General features: G+C 51.0%; 1 protein-coding gene across 1 annotated transcript in view; it reads left to right on the top strand.

The window, feature by feature from the left end:
* Positions 1 to 1,332: 1,332 nt before the first annotated feature.
* Positions 1,333 to 17,521, top strand: part of CSGALNACT1 (chondroitin sulfate N-acetylgalactosaminyltransferase 1) — a gene marked incomplete at both ends in the record, with an annotated part of 84,579 nt that continues 68,390 nt past the window's right edge. The window contains one exon of the mRNA XM_079726611.1: positions 1,333 to 1,942. Within this exon, the coding sequence (XP_079582737.1) occupies positions 1,333 to 1,942 (610 nt within the window). The remainder of the gene's footprint in view (positions 1,943 to 17,521) is intronic.

Raw genomic sequence — 17,521 nt, 5'->3', positions numbered from 1 at the left:
TTGAATTTTTATAAAATGGCCAGGACACAGTACCCTCAGGGAGGTTGTTTCAGAGAAGTGATATAAAAAGATGCATCTAGGAAAATTTTATTAAAATCTCCCTACAACAAGAAATCTTATTTGATCCATTTATCATTCTTTTTTTCGGCTCAGATGGGCAGGGGAGCTGAGGACAGGGGATTAAGGAAGGGAGGGCACCGAGGAAGGAGTGCTGGGTGGAGGAGGGAGGGGCTTCCCGGGGGAAGGGGGCAGCGGGTGAGAGCCAGGTGGCTCCTCATTTGTTTGGGGGTGGGTGGGTGGAGTTGGATGAAAGGCCCTGTGGTCTGGCTGGGTGTTCCTGATGAGCCGCCAGGACACGGAATTGCTCCCAGAGGTTGAGCAGAGGCATCCTGGGTTTGAGTCCTGACAAAGCAGTATTTCTGGTCTTCCTCTCCCAGCTCCATCCCTTTCTGTGGTAAACTCATCATCCCCTGTCCTGGAAGAACTGTCCCGATGCATTCTGAATGTTATCATCCGCACTTAGCATTTGCATATTTGGGCCTCCAGGTGCTTCCTCACCTCCTCATCAGAAAGTACGAGGACCACCCTGCGCCCGCTTGCAGGCCTACTACCCTGGTTGGGTGCCCTCAGGAGCCCAGGATGCTCACTGTTTGCATCCACCGGTGCTGGGAAGGCCCTGTTCTGCAATTTCATTGTCATTCAAGTTTTGCTTTTTCCTTTTAACCATGAAAATAATATGTGCCATTGTGGACAATTTGCAAGATAGAGAAAATTACAGAGAAGCAGCAAAATCACCATTAATCCTTCCACCCAGAGAGAATTCGCATTTTGCCGTGTTTTCTTCCCATCTTTTCTCTGCATCCTTTGTTCTTTGTCTACACTACTCTGCAGATGCATATTTGCATTCTGATTTAGAAACACTGAACAATATTTAATCACCTGTTGTAAGCATTTTCCACAAACTCCATCGAATATCGATTATTGATCGCCGTGGTGAACACAAGGGGGTTATTGTCCTGAGTAAGTGTTATTGTCATTGGTCTCCCCAGGTTCCCTCTGGAAGGCTATGATGGGAATGAGCGTGACAACTTGGACGGTTCCCCTGACTCGTTGCCTCTGCCTGGAAGTGCATCCTTTAGAAGTCAGGAACCTGCTGCCCTTGGTGGTGGACTCCCAGGAACAAGACGCGCTGTAGACAGAAATGGATGAGAGCAGCTCGGGGACCCCCGGACGTGTGCTCCCTGTGGTCTAGTCCAGGGACGCCCCTCGCGGGCCGGGTGGTCTGGGATGAACGCCGCGGCTGCTGGACGCGTGGCTGATCCCTGAGCGAGGATGGTGCGCCGGGGGCTGCTCGCCTGGGTCTCCCGGGTGGTGGTCTTGCTTGTGCTCCTCTGCTGTGTCGTCTCTGTCCTCTACATGCTGGCCTGCACGCCCAGGGGCGACGACGAGCAGCTGGGGCTGCCTAGGGCCAACGGCCCCACGGGGAAGGACGGGTACCAGGCGGCGATGCAGGAGTGGGAAGAACATCACCGCGACTACATCAGCAGCCTCCAGAGGCAGATCGCACAGCTCCAGGAGGAGCTGCGGGAGAGGAGCGAGCAGCTCAGGACCGCGCAGCATCTGGCGGGGGACCCCGCGGGCCCCTCCGGGAGGGCCCAGGCTGACCTGCTGGCCTTCCTGCGCTCCCAGGTGGACAGGGCGGAGGTGCACACTGGCGTCAAGCAGGCCACCGAGTATGCCGCTGTGCCCTTTGACAGCTTCACCCTGCACAAAGTGTACCAGCTGGAGACGGGCCTGACCCGCCACCCCGAGGAGAAGCCCGTGCGCAAGGACAAGCGGGATGAGCTGGTGGAGGTCATCCAGCTGGCCGTGGAGGCCCTGAACAGCCCAGCCGAGAGCAGCCCCGACCAGCGTCCTCACACGGCCTCAGACTTCATCGAAGGTTGGCCCGCTTGCAAAGGGGGTGGAAGGTGGTCGGAGGGGCACCCGGGTCTGGGCCCAGGCGGAGCCCGGCTGCAGAGGCTGGCGGTGGCTTTGGGGATGGCGCGTAGGCAGCTCTGTATGAGCGACTGGAAGCAAGGCTTGGCTTTTTGTATTTTTCAGAAATATCTGCTTCCACTCACTTCCTCGTGGAAGCCACAGTCACTGAGTGGACAGGTTCATTGTTTCTTGGCAGAAAAAGGTGGAACTTCTTGCTCTCAATAAAAAAGAAAGAAAACAAAATACAAACATGAAATATTGAAACCCATAAAGAGTGTGATAGGCAGTTTTCGTTTTATGCCTTCTCCCAGGCACGTCTAGAGACCCTGTCATCAGGCCCCGGACAGGACAGTAGTGGCGAACGTGTACGTGTAGCTCTTAGGTCCGCCCAGCTCCGTTCTGGGAGCTTTACACTTGCAGTGACCCCTTTTGCGGGGTGAGAGAATGGAGGCTCAGATTAATTAAGTAAATCACCTAAGGGGGCTCTGTTAGCAAGTGACGGAGCTGGGATTTGAACCCAGAAGTCTGATTCCAGCGTCCACGTCCTTAACCACTAGGTCATATTGTAGAGGTGGTCAGAGCACCTGGAAACTAGGAGGGTGAATGCCTCACCTTTCTTCATGGGCACAGAACAACCTAGTAGTAATTGTGTTTGTGTCAATTTTAGAAGAAAGCAGCCTCGTCTTGGAGTTTCTTGGAAGACTCTTCTTACCAATTTTTCCGTTGTTACTGATTCAAAAATCAACTAATAATTTGGAAGAGGAACTGCCTTCGAGGGCATCCAGCTCTTCCTTCTGTTTCCGGAAAGGAGATACTTCCCAGACACATGGCTTGTCCGCCTTACCCCACTCCCTACTTGGGTTCTGTAACGACCGTCTCATGAACCTGTAGGCAAGACAAACCCTCTTTAGTCATACCAGAAACTCTCCCTCTGCTACTTACGCCTGTTCTCTCTGGACGCTTTCCTGTCTTATGGTTTTTTCCCCTTTACATGGGAACTGTAAATTAATGCAATTTTGGTATATTATCATTTTTCATATACCTAGAGCTAGGTCAAGAAATCTTTTGCAAGATCAAGCTTTTGGTCTGTCGACTGAAAAAAAAAAAAAGCACAATGTGAGAGTAGTGAGTTAAATTTTATTTGGGGACAAAATGAGGACGATAGCCCGGGACAGCATCTCAGACAGCTCTGAGGAACTGATCCGGAGAGGTGGGGTGGAGGTCAACATATGTGTGACTTTGGTGAAGGGGGTCCGTGCAGTGAAGCACACGTCCTGGCAGAAGGTGGCTGCCAGTCACGAGGAGCAGATGTCACCATTCATGATGTTAGTGCTTTTCTAGATATGAGGAGATGCAAGACACTGGGCTCATAAAACCTCCTGAAAATCTCTATCCGAAGGCCTGCTCTGCCAGTTTCTCCCAGAGCACGGGGAGCCTCGTTCCTGATCTTCACCCTGAGCTCCTTTCAGGGTGAGTTGAAGGTCAACGGCTGCCGTGGCTAGTGACTTCATCCTTGTAGAGGCGGATGGCAAGGGACAGTTTTTCGTCCACCGATGTCAGGATTTTACTCTTTTATATGAGGTATTAAAAGTGCCTAGTGCGCTGGGAAGCTAGCAAGTCTAAACACAAGGTAAGCACTCAGGAAGCGTTTAAAGTATCGTGAGGGTGCAGCGTCCCATTTTATAGTGCTTTAGAGTTTATGAAACATTTCCACAACTATTACTTGCCTGGCTGACCGCCAGGGAAAATCATTAAACATCCTTAAAAAGGAAACCCTGGTTGTGGAGTACGTTGCCAGAGCTACCGTCTCACAAAGCACTTTCAAAAGAACTTGATTACAAATCAGTGATTTTTAATCTGCATTCATGTTTGAAATCCCCGTCTGCTTTTCTGTGTACAGGATCTAAAGTGCAAGGCCTGTGGTTCTCTGTGACTTGGGCCTCTTGTCCCTGAGCTGAGGTGCCCTGTGGTACGTCTGACTTTCTGTCAGAAACCGTCTTGTCATGCTGCCCCGTGGGGCTTAACACAGCCTGTGTGTGAAGGCAGATCAGTCCACACACACCTTCCAAATTTGGGGAGAGTCTTGTCAGCTATTTTCATATGATGAGTAAATAGACGCCAACACTTTAAATATGTTTCTATGTATTTGACTGTCACACACAGTTGATCTCACTTTTTCATTCTTATCACAAAAGATGATGGAGGGGATCTTTTATATGCCCAGGAATTGGGGCATCATGGAAGACTTCACTAGTCAGGGAGCTGCAGGAAGGCAGAGTTAAATTCAGCAAAAGGAGTAACTGTCAAACCGTGATGTTTTGGAAAACATGGGATTCCCGTCCCTGCAAGGATTCTGTCCTCAGCTGGATGGCCAGGAGGTGACAATTCATGACTCTAGCATCAGAGAGGTGGTTGGACTGAATTACATTTGAAGACCTTTGCAGTCCTGGCTCACGGTTCTTTGACCTACACCTAGTTGAGGAGAAGGAAGGGAACGGGAAGGGTCTGATTTGAAATCTGTGTTTTATAATGCGTGAGAACAAGCAATGGGACCCTGTACGGATGAAGTGTATCTTTAACATAACGTATTTGGGTTTTTAAACATAACCTTGGAGAGACTATTTTGTGTTTGGGTGTCAGTAGTCTAAACGTTGGGGCAGTTGAGTGAAAATCCATGGGCATACCTGGGTTCCACACCCTCAGAGAGCTCTACACGAGGGCCATGGATTCACTGAACCCTGAGCTAGTGTGATAAGGATGGGGGTTCTTTGTGCTTAAACAAATGTTAATAAAACCCTGTGGAATGCTTCTGGATGATAACAGTTGAGTAGACTTAAAGCCAACCGTGGGGCAGGAGGCGTGATGACACAGCAGAGGCTGTGTGACTCTGACCCAGATCCCTCACCTCCTGGCGGCTGGGGTCTCCTCATCCTTCAAAAAGAGGTGGACTTTCATGTCCCCCAAGGCCCACCCCGCCCAGCCTTCTGCAAAATACAAAGCACTGCTTTGGCTTTCTTCTTCTTGGCTTTGCCGAGGAACCGTCCCTGAGGGGTACCCTGCCCCCCTCTGCTGGGTGACAGGATATGTCCCACCCCTTGGGATTCTGCTCTGTGGAAGGAGGGATTCAGACAGATGATCTGTAAGGTCTGCTCTGACCACGGCCACTTCCTACAGTTCTGCCTGCGGAGGGCGAAAGCCTATTGATGACTATCTAATTTATTATCCATGTTGATTGAATTATTATCTATCTCTGAAACATAGAGGGAACAACATTTGCCCCAGTTTCCCTGCACCAGATGTTTCACTGGTGCTGATTCTTGCATTGGCTTCTCACATAATAACATGAATTTTTTGTACAACCGTCTGGGAAAAGAAGATAAAGTAGAAAAGCATGATCAGATCCTGTGCTTTCGGAAACCTAACTGTTTATCTCCTCCAGTAAACAGAAAACCTCTCTTTGTGTTTGTGGTTCATGACTCCTGTGTGGGATACACAGACTCCTGTTTAAATCTGAGTGGCACAATTTTTGGCTTTGATGGCATATTTAAATAGAGCTCCGGGGCCTACATTCGACATCATTCCATAAAAAATTTAGCCTCCCTAATCATTCCCCTTTTACAATCCAAACACCGAACACCGTGAGTCCTGTGTGAGGTGCCGTGTCTGCTGTCTCCATGGGGAGGTTCTGTACTGGCCTGGGCACCTCCGCTCCTCCAACTTTCGCAAGGTTAGAGGTCGCAAGAGTGGCTCAGACGCCAAAAGGCTTGATTTTACGGTGAGACGGAGTCAAGCCACGAGCCACAAGAAACTGAAGGTTTTGATGGCACCCTGAGATGCGTTTTAAAACAAGGGGATACGGGAATAGCTCTAAAACCTTAGTGACCACTGCCTGCCCAGTGAGCTCCCACCTCCCGTGCTCCACAGCCAAGCCCACGTGCTTCCTGGGCGGCCGAGGCACCGAGTGAGGCCCGGAGACTTTTATGTCCATTGATGGTGCCTCTGCATAACCTCCAAGGATGCCCTGTGACCATGTTGCTAAGCTTTTCTAGACAAGCTGAGTTCAGTCCCAGGGCCAGGTGCTTGGAGACCTGGGTGCTCGGGACCGTGATGCTCGGCGAGCATTTCAGGGAGATGCTCCTTTGTGACTTGGGGAGGAAAGGTAAGGCGTTCAGGTGCATTGCCGGGCATTTGGGGGTGCCTGGGGATCTCGGTGCAGAAATAAGGGAGAGCAAGGATTCCACGCAGTGGACGGGGTGTGGAGGGAAGAGAGCAGGTGGTGCAGGGAGGTTGCTGTGGGCAGGACATAGGGCTTCAGGTCCTGAGTGGGCCCCCAGTTCTCAGCCGGCATCTCCAGGGAGGTGAAGCCCGTAGAACCCAGGACAGCCCTTCCCACCCGCCCTCACGTCACGTGCACGGAAGGACCACGCGTGTTGACTGTCCAGTTCCCACCGGGCCTGCGTGGTGTTAGTTTCCTCTGTCACCTCAGCCCGTTCCCTCTGTCTGCTTCCTCCCTGAGGTCTCCTCATGTGTTTGCTGATGCTTTACATTCCTAAAGAGGGAGAAATGCTTTTTATTCTGAACTCAGAGACAAGAGGCTTAAATGCCAGTAAATGTTTTGAGGCTACACTATAGAGGGATTCTTCCCGGGGGGATGGCGAGGAGGAGGGGCGGGACCCTAGCCCCCCTTCTGGGGAGTGGACGAGCCTCCTGCCAGGGTCGGGGCTCTGCTGTCTCAGAATATTTTGAAATTCTTCGTAAGCTGTGAACAAGGGGCCCTACCTTTTCATTTTGCTCTGGTCCCTGCAAGCTGGGCAGCCAGTCCTACCGCTGAATAGAGCGGCCAGGAGGGAGGGTGAGGCGGGGAGACGGAACTAGGCCACTGTGCAGCCCAGCACCATCACTGAGGCCAGCTCTGTGGACCCGCGGCGGACCGGGACAGGCGCGACCTCGGTTTGACGCCCATCCTGTGCGTGTGGAGTAGTTTCTAGCAAGACTGCAGAAACCGGCAAGTCTTAACTTTGTTTTACGATAACCTTGTTGTTAGTATTGGACTCACTCGAAGCACTTTCGTTCCCAGGGGATTTTTCTTTCTTTTTTTTTTTTTTTTGCGTTACACGGGCCTCTCACTGTTGTGGCCTCTCCCGTTGCGGAGCACAGGCTCCGGACGTGCAGGCTCAGCGGCCATGGCTCACGGGTCCAGCCGCTCCGCGGCACGTGGGATCTTCCCGGACCACGGCACGAACCCGTGTCCCCTGCATCGGCAGGCGGACTCTCAACCACTGCGCCACCAGGGAAGCCCCCAGGGGATTTTTCTTAAACTGAGGTGTCACTGTTCTTCCTGCCTCACGTTTCCTGCTAGGATGTGCTGTGAGAGGGAGCTGGGGATGCTGTGGGCACGTCCAGGACGGAGGAATGTGGCTGCGTTAGCGGGAGTGCTGAGCAGAGGCGCGATGGGCAGAGGCCTGGACCCGGACCTCGGGCTCCGTGGGAGGTGCAGGGCGGGGAGACAGCAGGCAAGGGGTGCGGCCCAGCGGGCCCAGTCTGTCAGCCACGTTGGGGAAGAGCTGGTGTTTGCGGAAAGGAGCCACAGTGTTTTAGCCAGACCCTGAGTTTGTCCTGTGCGGGGTCGTGGATGAGGCCCGGTGCCCAGGCTTAATCGACGTGCGTGGACGGGACGCCTGCTCTGTGGGCAGATCGTCCCCAGTGGCCTGCGGGGTGGGGGAAGGGGGATGAAGCCAGGTCTCTGGCCTGAAGGACCTGGTTCCCCACACGGGGAGACAAAGCTCTCAGTGACTTGAGGTTCAGTGGCGGGAAGTGGCCGCTGGTCCGAGGGTGTCGGACCCTGAAGGCCCCTGGGGCTCGGGAGAGACCTCAGAGCAGGTGGGACCTGAGCCAGCCTCGAAGGGGAGACGGGGTTACGGGGAGGGGCGAGCGAGAGGGGGATAGATGGCAGCAGAGGGCGGGGGCCGGAAAGCCCACTGACTGGGGAATAGGACCGGGGTGGGGTTAGGGGGAGGCCAGCCCAGCCAGCAGGCGGGACCCGAGAGTCACTGGGAATGTTGGACGCGAGGATCCTGAGGCCTGGGCCAAGGGGTTTAGCTCACAGGGTCGCCTGGGTCTGTAGTCAGACGGTCCCTCGTTTGGGGGGCGGTGGGTAGTGAGCTCAGCTCCTGGGTCCTGCTCAGCCCACCCTCTATACCTCCCACTTGCTGGGGTTCTCAGGTGCTCAAGCAGCCGTGGCATCTTGGAGGTCCCGTGGTCGGAGATGGGGACCCCGTGGTTTATCGTAGCTGGTCTTGTGTCTGTGCACCACGCCCTGTCCTGACATCTCACCAGCACTGGTTCATCTCATCCCCTCTTCCACAAGCACCATGGATTCATTTTATCTCCATTTTGTCAGTGTGAGTCTGGAACTTGGAGGTTAAGTAACAGCCTCCAGGCCACTCAGCTGGCAAGTGATGGGCCCAGATGCCAGACCTTTAGATCGTAGCTCCTGGCCGTGCCACCTCGGACCTCTGAGGATCTCTGACCTGTCCACACGCTTCTCTGGTCCCGGATGGTATGGGGGAAACCTAAAAGCACGTCCAAGGGGTGCAGACGGTTGGGAGAGGTCCTACCCGGGTGAGCTGTGTCAGTGTTCTTGGAAGAAGTTTTTAAAGGAAGAGAAGGAAATTCATGAGCTCCTGGGGGAGACGGGCAGACAGAGGCACGGGAGCGGCCGCATCATTCAATTAAGGGCAGGGGGTCATGCGGGGCTGGGCGCCTTCAGCGTGAAACGCTTTACTTGAACTGATCGGGGTGCGTTTCTTCTGAGACTCCTACAGCAGTGTGGAAGAGGGGTGGGAGCTGACGAGTCAGGAGAGAAGACCGAGTGCAGAAGATGCAGTCGGGGGCTGTCAGGGAGCCGGGTGGTGGGCGTGTCCGGTGCTTAAGGGAAGAGACGGGGTTTACGGTCCTGTTTTCTTCTCCAACATCCGCACTTTATGTGAGTTCTGGATTGGATGAAAGCCCACGGTGCGGGCAGTCCTGGGGGACCCCGCCCGCCTTCTGATCCCAGCTTGCCTGCCAGCTCTGGTCCCGCCCAGTGCCCAGCTCTCCTGCCTGCCCTAACCCTCCTCCTGCCCGTGCGCCATCCTCTGCACCCAAGGCCCTGCCCTCTGTAAGCCTTTCCCCTCCGCAGTCTTCAGGTTCTTCCAGCCAGAAGTTCCCTGTCATCTTCCCGAGGCCGTGTGATGAGCTCGCGGACCCTTTTCCCTCTGTCACTCTCGGTTTATCAGACTCAGCCCGTCTTCCTCACCATGTCCAGCAGCAGTGATGGGTGCACAGTGCTTTCCCCGTTCAGTGGCTGCACAGCCCTCATGGTGGTGTTTCCCATTTGGGAGCCTCGCCTGGCCAGAGTCTGACTCTCCCGAGGTCCCCCCCGACCCCACTGGCCCTGGGGCGCTCGGCCTCCCGCTCCCCGTGCTGGGTGAGCAGCGTGGGCCTGGGGCACCAGACCCGCGGCCCATTCAGCTCCTGTCTCTGAGTACACCCTGCCCGGTCCGTGTGTATAGGAGAGATGGCTCGAACCTTGTGGAAGAAGGTTTACAGAAAACCCCAGGTACACAGTTCTCACCTCGGCTCTTCAATTTCCATTGTAAATTAGCTGTTTGATGGGAGGATATTTTCCATGGAAACAATACCGTAAAGAGTACTTGGGTTCCTGGGACCCATCACAAATCAGATTTAAACTCTAAACTCAAGGACATAAATGCCAGAGGTTGGGGATGAGTGGAGAGGAGGTCTTCAGAAAGTTATCTTCATTTTCTGCCCTGGGTGTTACTAGTACGTTCTCAACAGAGTACCTAACACCAAAACCACTTTAGAAAAACGCTGTATTTTGCAGTCATTTTGGAATTACAGAAGAGTTGCAGGAACAGCGCCGGGTTCCCGCCTGCCTCTCCCCAGCTTCCCCACTGTCAGCATTCTACATGTGTGCAGGCATCAGCCCTGGGAAGCAGCACTGGTACGGCACTGTCTCCTCAGTTGTGCCTCAGCTTTGCTTCGTTTTTGTGTTTCTCCTGCCTGGTGTTCTCGGGACTGCTTAGCTCCGTGGTTTGGTGTCTGTCATTCATTTGGGGAAATTCTGAGCCAGTATTTCAGCCAGTCCTTCTTTGCCCTATGATTTCTGTCTCATTCTGGACTCCACCTGTGTGAATGTCTCACAGCTAGTGGATGTTCTGTTTCTTTTCTGTTTTCACTGTTTTTTCTCTTTGTGTTTGGTAACTTCCATTGACCCACCTCAAGTTAACTGATGCTTCCTCAGCAGAAAGACGACCCATCAAGGCATTCTTTATACCTATTACTGCGCTTTTCATTTCTAACATTTCCATTTATGTCTGATCATTTCCATCTCTCTGCTGAAGTTGCCCATCTGATCCCACGTGTTGTCCACTTTTTCCACCTTTAACATATTAATCAAAGTTATTTTAAATCCCCTGTCAGATGACTCCAGCATCTGTGTCATCTCTGAGTCCGGTTCTGATGATTGCTTTGTGTCTTGGATGTTTTTCTTGTCTTTTCCAAACCTCATAACTTTTGTCGAATCTGGTGTAGCTAGTAGAGACTGAGATAAATAGTGTTTGTGCCTGGAAATGGCACACTTTTCCCTTTCCTGTGCCATGTGTATGCATGCAGGGGTGCTGGAGTGGGCGGGGCTTGAGGTTTGTGGTTGCTATGGTTACCCTCAGTGCATCCCAGGCTCCAAATTCCTCGGTCCTACCTTGTGTTAGGGTGGAGGTGGTTCTGCCTGAGGGCTGTCCGTCCAGCGCTGTGACCCCTCGGGGAAGGTCTCCTTGTGCTCCTGTCCTGTCCCCTCCCAGCATTTCTTCTGTCACTTGCTATTCAAGCTTGTTAGCTTAGTGCAGGGCAGTGGGGAGTGGAGCGGTCTCTGATGTTCTGATTAAATCTCAGTCCTACCAGGTCTTTGGTTCTTGGGGTGTCTCCTGTCCCGCCCCAGGAATAAGGCTTTTTATTCCTCCCTCCCCAGCTGCAGGGAGCTTTCACCAGTTCCTGAGGGTGAGAATGTTGGTTACACTTTCCCCAGCAATAGGTTTTGGTTCCAGAGAGGGAGACAGGAGGAAAGGGCTCCCCGACATGGCTGCTGACCCCCGCCCCCGGGCCTGCACCTCGTGGACACTTCTAAGGCTCTGATTTTCTGTGAGTACCCGAGGAGGCTTCTGGAGGAAGAGCCGCGGGGGGTACGGACCTCTCCATTCTCTGGCGCCCCAGGGCGTCCCTGTGCCGCCAGCCTGTGCTCGGCCTTCTTTCTTGCGCCCCGTGTCCTCCGCCCCTCTGGGCCAGCGCTCCCCGCTCGTCCCTCCCTGCAGGCTCCTGTCTCTCCTGAGATTTGGGACCAGCCGTTTGTTCTGTGGCCTTAGCTCTCCCCAAAGCTCAGAAAAGTCCTGCATTTGAAGGGAGTCTGGCTCTTTTTCATTGTGAGCCATGTGTCTTTAAACTCATCATACCCTGGAGTGGAAGCAGAAGTGTGAAACCACTTTTTAAAATAATAATTTAAAATCTATTGATTACTTCATCTACTTCCATTTCTCTATGAATCAATAATCTCTTCTCACAATCTATTGATGGTTTCACCCATCATGCTCAAGCCAACAGTTTAAAAGCACTGAACTGCATTGATTTCGCTCATGAGCAGGAAGGTTGGGACATCCCACACCTGGGTCCTCTGAGCGGAAACCTTGAATGCCGTGGTCTCTCCTCTGTGGCCATGAATCAGAGAAATGGCAGGGTCGCTTAAGCCTATCTGGTACCATATGTCTGTTCTTTGAGTTTTAATGCTTCAGTGTTGGCCACTTGGATTTCTTCTATCAAATGTCACACGATCATAAAAAGTAACAGTGTTGTGACAATCGATCATTTCCAAGCACACTTCCCCAAACAGGCGTGTGGAGCCATCCCTGCCTTCTGCATTGTCAGAACTTGGGGTTACTATTTTCCATCCCTTTCTGCCTTTCACCTTGGTCTGTCTGGGATCCCCGTCACCCTCCTGCTGGTGTTGTTGCGGGTCCTGTGTTAGCTGGGTAGGGGGAGTTAAGGGGAAAAGGGGGAAAGATACTGTCCTGTGCCCACATCAAACATCCGCCTTCTTCCTGCATTCCACCCCCTCCCACACGTCCCCGCAGGCCTGGGGACACTTTGGTGGCTGAAGCTGTCACCTGCCGCCCCACCTCTTTGTCACGCTACACAGACCGTTGTTTAGGAAATAAAGCCAAGACTTGGAAGCGCTGGGAGGCTGTGCTCTCCCCTCTGTGTCGTGTCCCGCTGCTTCCTCTGGGGCTCTGTCCCTGGCTGTCACCTGGCTCCTTCCTTCCTTCCCTACAGCCAGTGCCCCTTGTCCCCAGTCTTGTGGGGGAGGGAGGAATGGTCCCCTGTCCCATCCGATGTCTGTCGTGCTGACTTGTGGAGCCGTAACTGTGACTGGACTTCACGGCCGTGGGCTTGGGCTGGTTCAGAGCACTGGGTGCGTCTCTGCAGGCGTGTGGTGGATCAGGGCTCTGTGGCTGGCCCGAGGACGTCACCACCACAGATCGTAGCGTTCCTGTGCCTTCGGAGCGATTTACATGTGCACTCTTGAATGCAGCCCACTTGTAGATAGGGGATCCACCCCCATTTCCTTTGCATTGTAAGTGTTTCTGTCAGCAGCAGCCAGCGCTTCCTGCACTACAAGTCAGACCCCAACCGACTCACCCAGGGAAAGGGAGCATATGGGTGACAGTGATGAGATTATCTTTTATATTTTGCTTAGAGTTGTAAGCGGTCACCAGGGTCTGTGAAACGTCTCTCCTCTCTCTCCATCTGTTTCCACTGAGGCTGCTGATCAGAAGTCGGCATCCGCAGGGAGATGGGTTGGAAGGGCCTCTGAGTCTCTGCCCCGATGACTTCATTCTCATTGTAGGACCCATAGGAGCTGAGGTGGAGGAAGAGTAAACACCAAGGGGCGCGGCTCCGTCTTGGAAGCGCTGGTCTGTATCCTGCCCGGCTCTCCTGCCCTCAGCCCCCTGTCTTTGCTGTGGACGTAGATGAAGGGAAGGAATAGACTTTTCTATCCTTGGAGGTTCCATTGGTTTATCAGTTGGTCTGGAAAACACGATTTGGTGAGGTTTCGTCACGTGCAGGTTCTTGTTGGGAGGATGCTGACGGTCAAGGACAGAGCTGAGAGGAAACGAAGCTCCAGGATGAAGGGATTGGGTTACACGCCTTCTTAAATGTAGGAATAGATGGGTAATGGGAGAGTTACGCTTTGAGGTTTTGAAAGACTTGTGTGTTCAGTCTGTTCATCCATTGGCCGCGCCCTCTGTGCCAGCATCCTCCGTGCTAGGGGTGGACACAGTCACACGTGTGGTCCCTGCCCCTCACAGGCGATGACGGCGGAGTCACACCTTAAACAAGTGGTACAGGGGGGAGAGATGGGCCGTAGGTGACGGGTCAGAAAGGGCATCACGGGGAAGGCTTTTGAAAGACGATTCGAGTTGTCTCAGGTCAAGGGCGTGTGCTCTGGGGCGGGGGAGTGCTCCAGGCAGGGGGAGTGACATGTGCAGTGACATGTGAAAGCTTGGGGCAGTCACGGACCTGCAGGCAGTCAGAGGACGCTGGAGTATTAAGTAGGAGGATGTTGGTCTGGGTGGGAGGAGGTGTGGCCAGATGACGACCCTGAAGGATTAGGACCAACATCATCAAGGGTTTATGTGCATTTTAGAGTTTCTAGTCTATCCTGCAGGCCTTAGGCACTGTTGACCATTTTTAGTAGTGGTTCAATTGGCTTTCCAGCTGGGTCACTATGATAGCAGGGTAGGGAGGATATTGGAGTGGGCTGGGAGTCAAGGCAGGTTTGGGAAATAATTTGGCAGTTCCTCAACATGGGAGATGTAGAGTTACTGCATGACCCAGCAGTTCTACTCCTAAGTATGAACCCAAGAGAGAGGAGAATGTACATTCACACAAAAATGTGTTCAGGATAGCCAGATGGTGGAAACAACCCAGATGTCCACCTGTGGATGGACCGATAAACAAAATGTGACTTATCCATACAAAAGTATTTGCCGTAGAAAGAAATGAAGTACTGATATATGCTACAGCACAGATGTCCCTTGAAAACATGATGCTGAGTGAAAGAATCCAAATACAAAAGACCACATATTGTATAATCAACTTACATGAAATGTCCAGAACCACCTAATCGGTAGAGACAGGAAGTAGATTTTTGGTGGCCTAGGACTCCAGGTAGGTGGGTGGGTGGGTAGGTGGGGATGAGCAGTGGCCACTAATAGGTACGGGTTTCCTTTAAGGGGGATGAAATGCTCTAAAATTAGATTGTGGTAGTGGTCATACAACTCTGTGACTATAGTAAAAACGGTGACTTGTGCGGTTGAAGTGGTGAATTGTTTGGTATGTGAATTATATCTCAATAAAGCTACTTATAAATAAATAAAAATAAATATGACATAATCTCTGTCCTTAAAAGAAAGTGAAGGCTGGGAGACTAATCACAAGGCTTTATACATAGTTGAGGTGGTGAAGGCTCCTGCACCGAGGCTGCAGCTGTGGGACAGGAAGGCAGGGCCAGGGAGGGGGTGTGTGTGGAGCTGAGCATGTCGGGAGGTGGTGACTCCTTGGGTCCAACCATAGAATCCGGGTCTCTTCCATAGGCATTTCTCCAGAGTGTGTAATGAACAAGCTACCAGGAGCATATTTACTTACATCATGGCTTTTTCAAAAGGGAATTTAAGGCAGCAGTGGTATTTATTGATGTCAAACCTCTTTCCCCCTTATGTAAGTGCTAAATCATGTCCTTCTTATATGAGACACTATTATGGGCAGACGCTGGGCGGGGAAGTAGAACAGAGGCTGAAAAAAGGAAGACCCACATCTTATTTTTACTATAAGGTTAATTCAACAGACAGAAATACGAAAAATCTTTGTTTACGTGTTTCTGACCATAGTCAACTGACTGCCTTAAAACCGAGAAAACCATAATTCAAAAAGAGTCATGTACCAAAATGTTCATTGCAGCTCTATTTACAATATCCCAGAGATGGAAACAACCTAAGTGTCCATCATCGGATGAATGGATAAAGAAGATGTGGCACATATATACAATGGACTATTACTCAGCCATAAAAAGAAACGAAATTGAGCTATTTGTAATGAGGTGGATAGACCTAGAGTCTGTCATACAGAGTGAAGTAAGTCAGAAAGAGAAAGACAAATACCGTATGCTAACACATATTTATGGAATTTAAGAAAAAAAAATGACATGAAGAACCTAGGGGTAAGACAGGAATAAAGACACAGACCTACTTGAGAATGGACTTGAGGATATGGGGAGGGGGAAGGGTAAGCTGTGACAAAGCGAGAGAGAGGCATGGACATATATACACTACCAAACGTAAGGTAGATAGATAGTGGGAAGCAGCCGCAGAGCACGGGGAGATCAGCTCGGTGCTTTGTGACCGACTGGAGGGGTGGGATAGGGAGGGTGGGAGGGAGGGAGACCCAAGAGGGAAGGGATATGGGAACAGATGTATATGTATAACTGATTCACTTTGATATAAAGCAGAAACTAATAAAAAGAAAAAAGAAAAATAAATGAATTAATAAGATGAGAAAAAAAAATCTCAAAAAAAACAAAAACAAAAAAACGAATTTCCAGTTCGGGAATCATCGTCCAAACATTCTGTCATTAGTCTGAGGCCAAACATTCAAGCACAAGAACCAAAAGCGTGTGTGCCGTCGCTGGTCAGTGGCCATCAGCGGAGGCCTGGGAGCTGGGCTGCAGGGTGGACCAGCTGTGAGACCAAACCACAGCTGGGCCTCCAGCTGGTGTTGAAGGGGACAGAAGCCTTTAGGGCAAAACCTGGTCCACCTGCGGCGTCAGGCCCGACGCAGGCAAGGTTTAGCACCAGTGGGCAAGGAGGCCCAAGCAGGGCAGGAGGTGCCGAGTTCAAGGGGCTCAACGGGGCTAAAGGCCTGCGGTTCAGCTGGACACAGGGAACAGGCAGGAGACGCGATCTGAGTCAGGTCAGGAGCAGTGAGCTCGGCACCCTGGGACAGTTATTTATTCAACAAACACTTATGGAATGTCTACTGCGTGTCAGGCAGAGCCCAGGGGTATGTTGGCTGATCTCAGGGTGAGGGCTGTGTGCTTCTCTGAAAGCAGCCTTCCCAGTTCTCACGTAGATAATATTATGTTACTAAAATCCTCTAACTTTCTGGACATTTTCTTAGGGATGCTCACTAGTTACCAATGTTCCTAAAAAGCTGTAGTTTAAACATGTTATTATTTTCAAGTTCATGGCTGAACCTCAAATTATAAATATGTTGATGGTCAATAAATAGAGTTTATTAATAGCACGGAGTATACTTTGGCCTTCTCTACGTGTTTAATGAAATCATTAATCTCAGTAACCTCTAGCCACAAACTAAATTGCACTGGAATTCGTGAATAATAGCAGACTGTGTGGCCTCACGTAAAGTGTGTGGATATAAAATTATGTCTTAGTACCCTTCAGTTGTGTACCAGATTTATTCAGAATCAGTCATGTTCTTTGCAGATTATTGGATAACAGAGAGGCACACATCAAATGCTAAGAGTGAAATCTAAACAGACCCTACTTTATTTGGCTAAAGGTACAATGAGCCTGATATAAGTTCTTGCTTAAACTTAAGTCCAGACAAATATTATGAAAGATAAATGGGCTAAAGATATGAACAGACAGAAGAAGAGACACGGGTGCCTGAAGTACACATTAAAAGTGAAAATCAGGGCTTCGCTGGTGGTGCAGTGGTTGAGAGTCCACCTGCCGACGCAGAGGGCACGGGTTCCTGCCCCGGTCCGGGAAGATCCCACATGCCGCGGAGCGGCTGGGCCCGTGAGCCATGGCCGCTGAGACTGCGCGTCCGGAGCCTGTGCTCCGCAATGGGAGAGGCCACAACAGTGAGAGGCCCGCGTACCGCAAAAAAAAAAAAAAAAAAAAAAAAAAGTGAATAACAGTTAAAAATGAAAACAAAAGTTGAATATTAAATTGCCATAATTTTTAAAATGGCAATACATGGCATTGGTGAGGGTGAGGTGAAATGAACATTTATACCTAGTAATGTGAATATAAATGGGTACAACCATTCTGTAAGGTTGTTTGTATCAAGAGCCTCTAAAATGTTCAGACCTTTCCCCAGTATTTTCATTTCTGAAAACTTATTCTCGGAAATGCCCGTGAATATTTATATCAAGAATGTTCGCCATAGAAATGGTTATAATAGTGAAAAAATAGAAACAACTCAGATGTCTGACGGTAGGAGACTGGTAAAATCATGTATCTTTAAAGTGGGATGTTGTACAGCAACTAAAAATCATTTATTCAGTAACTATTAAGTAAAATGGGGCAAAGCCTATGTCATGAGCAAAACTGTAATTTTAGCTGTGAAAGTAATGATAAAGTTTACACCTAACTATGTAAAGAAAAAAGATTAAGAGGATGAAAATGCT

The sequence above is a fragment of the Hyperoodon ampullatus genome, assembly GCF_949752795.1.
Source record: "Hyperoodon ampullatus genome assembly, chromosome: 20".
NCBI lineage: Eukaryota > Metazoa > Chordata > Mammalia > Artiodactyla > Ziphiidae > Hyperoodon > Hyperoodon ampullatus.
The sequence above is the reverse complement of the archived record's forward strand: the minus strand, read 5'-3'. Positions and strand labels throughout refer to the sequence as shown.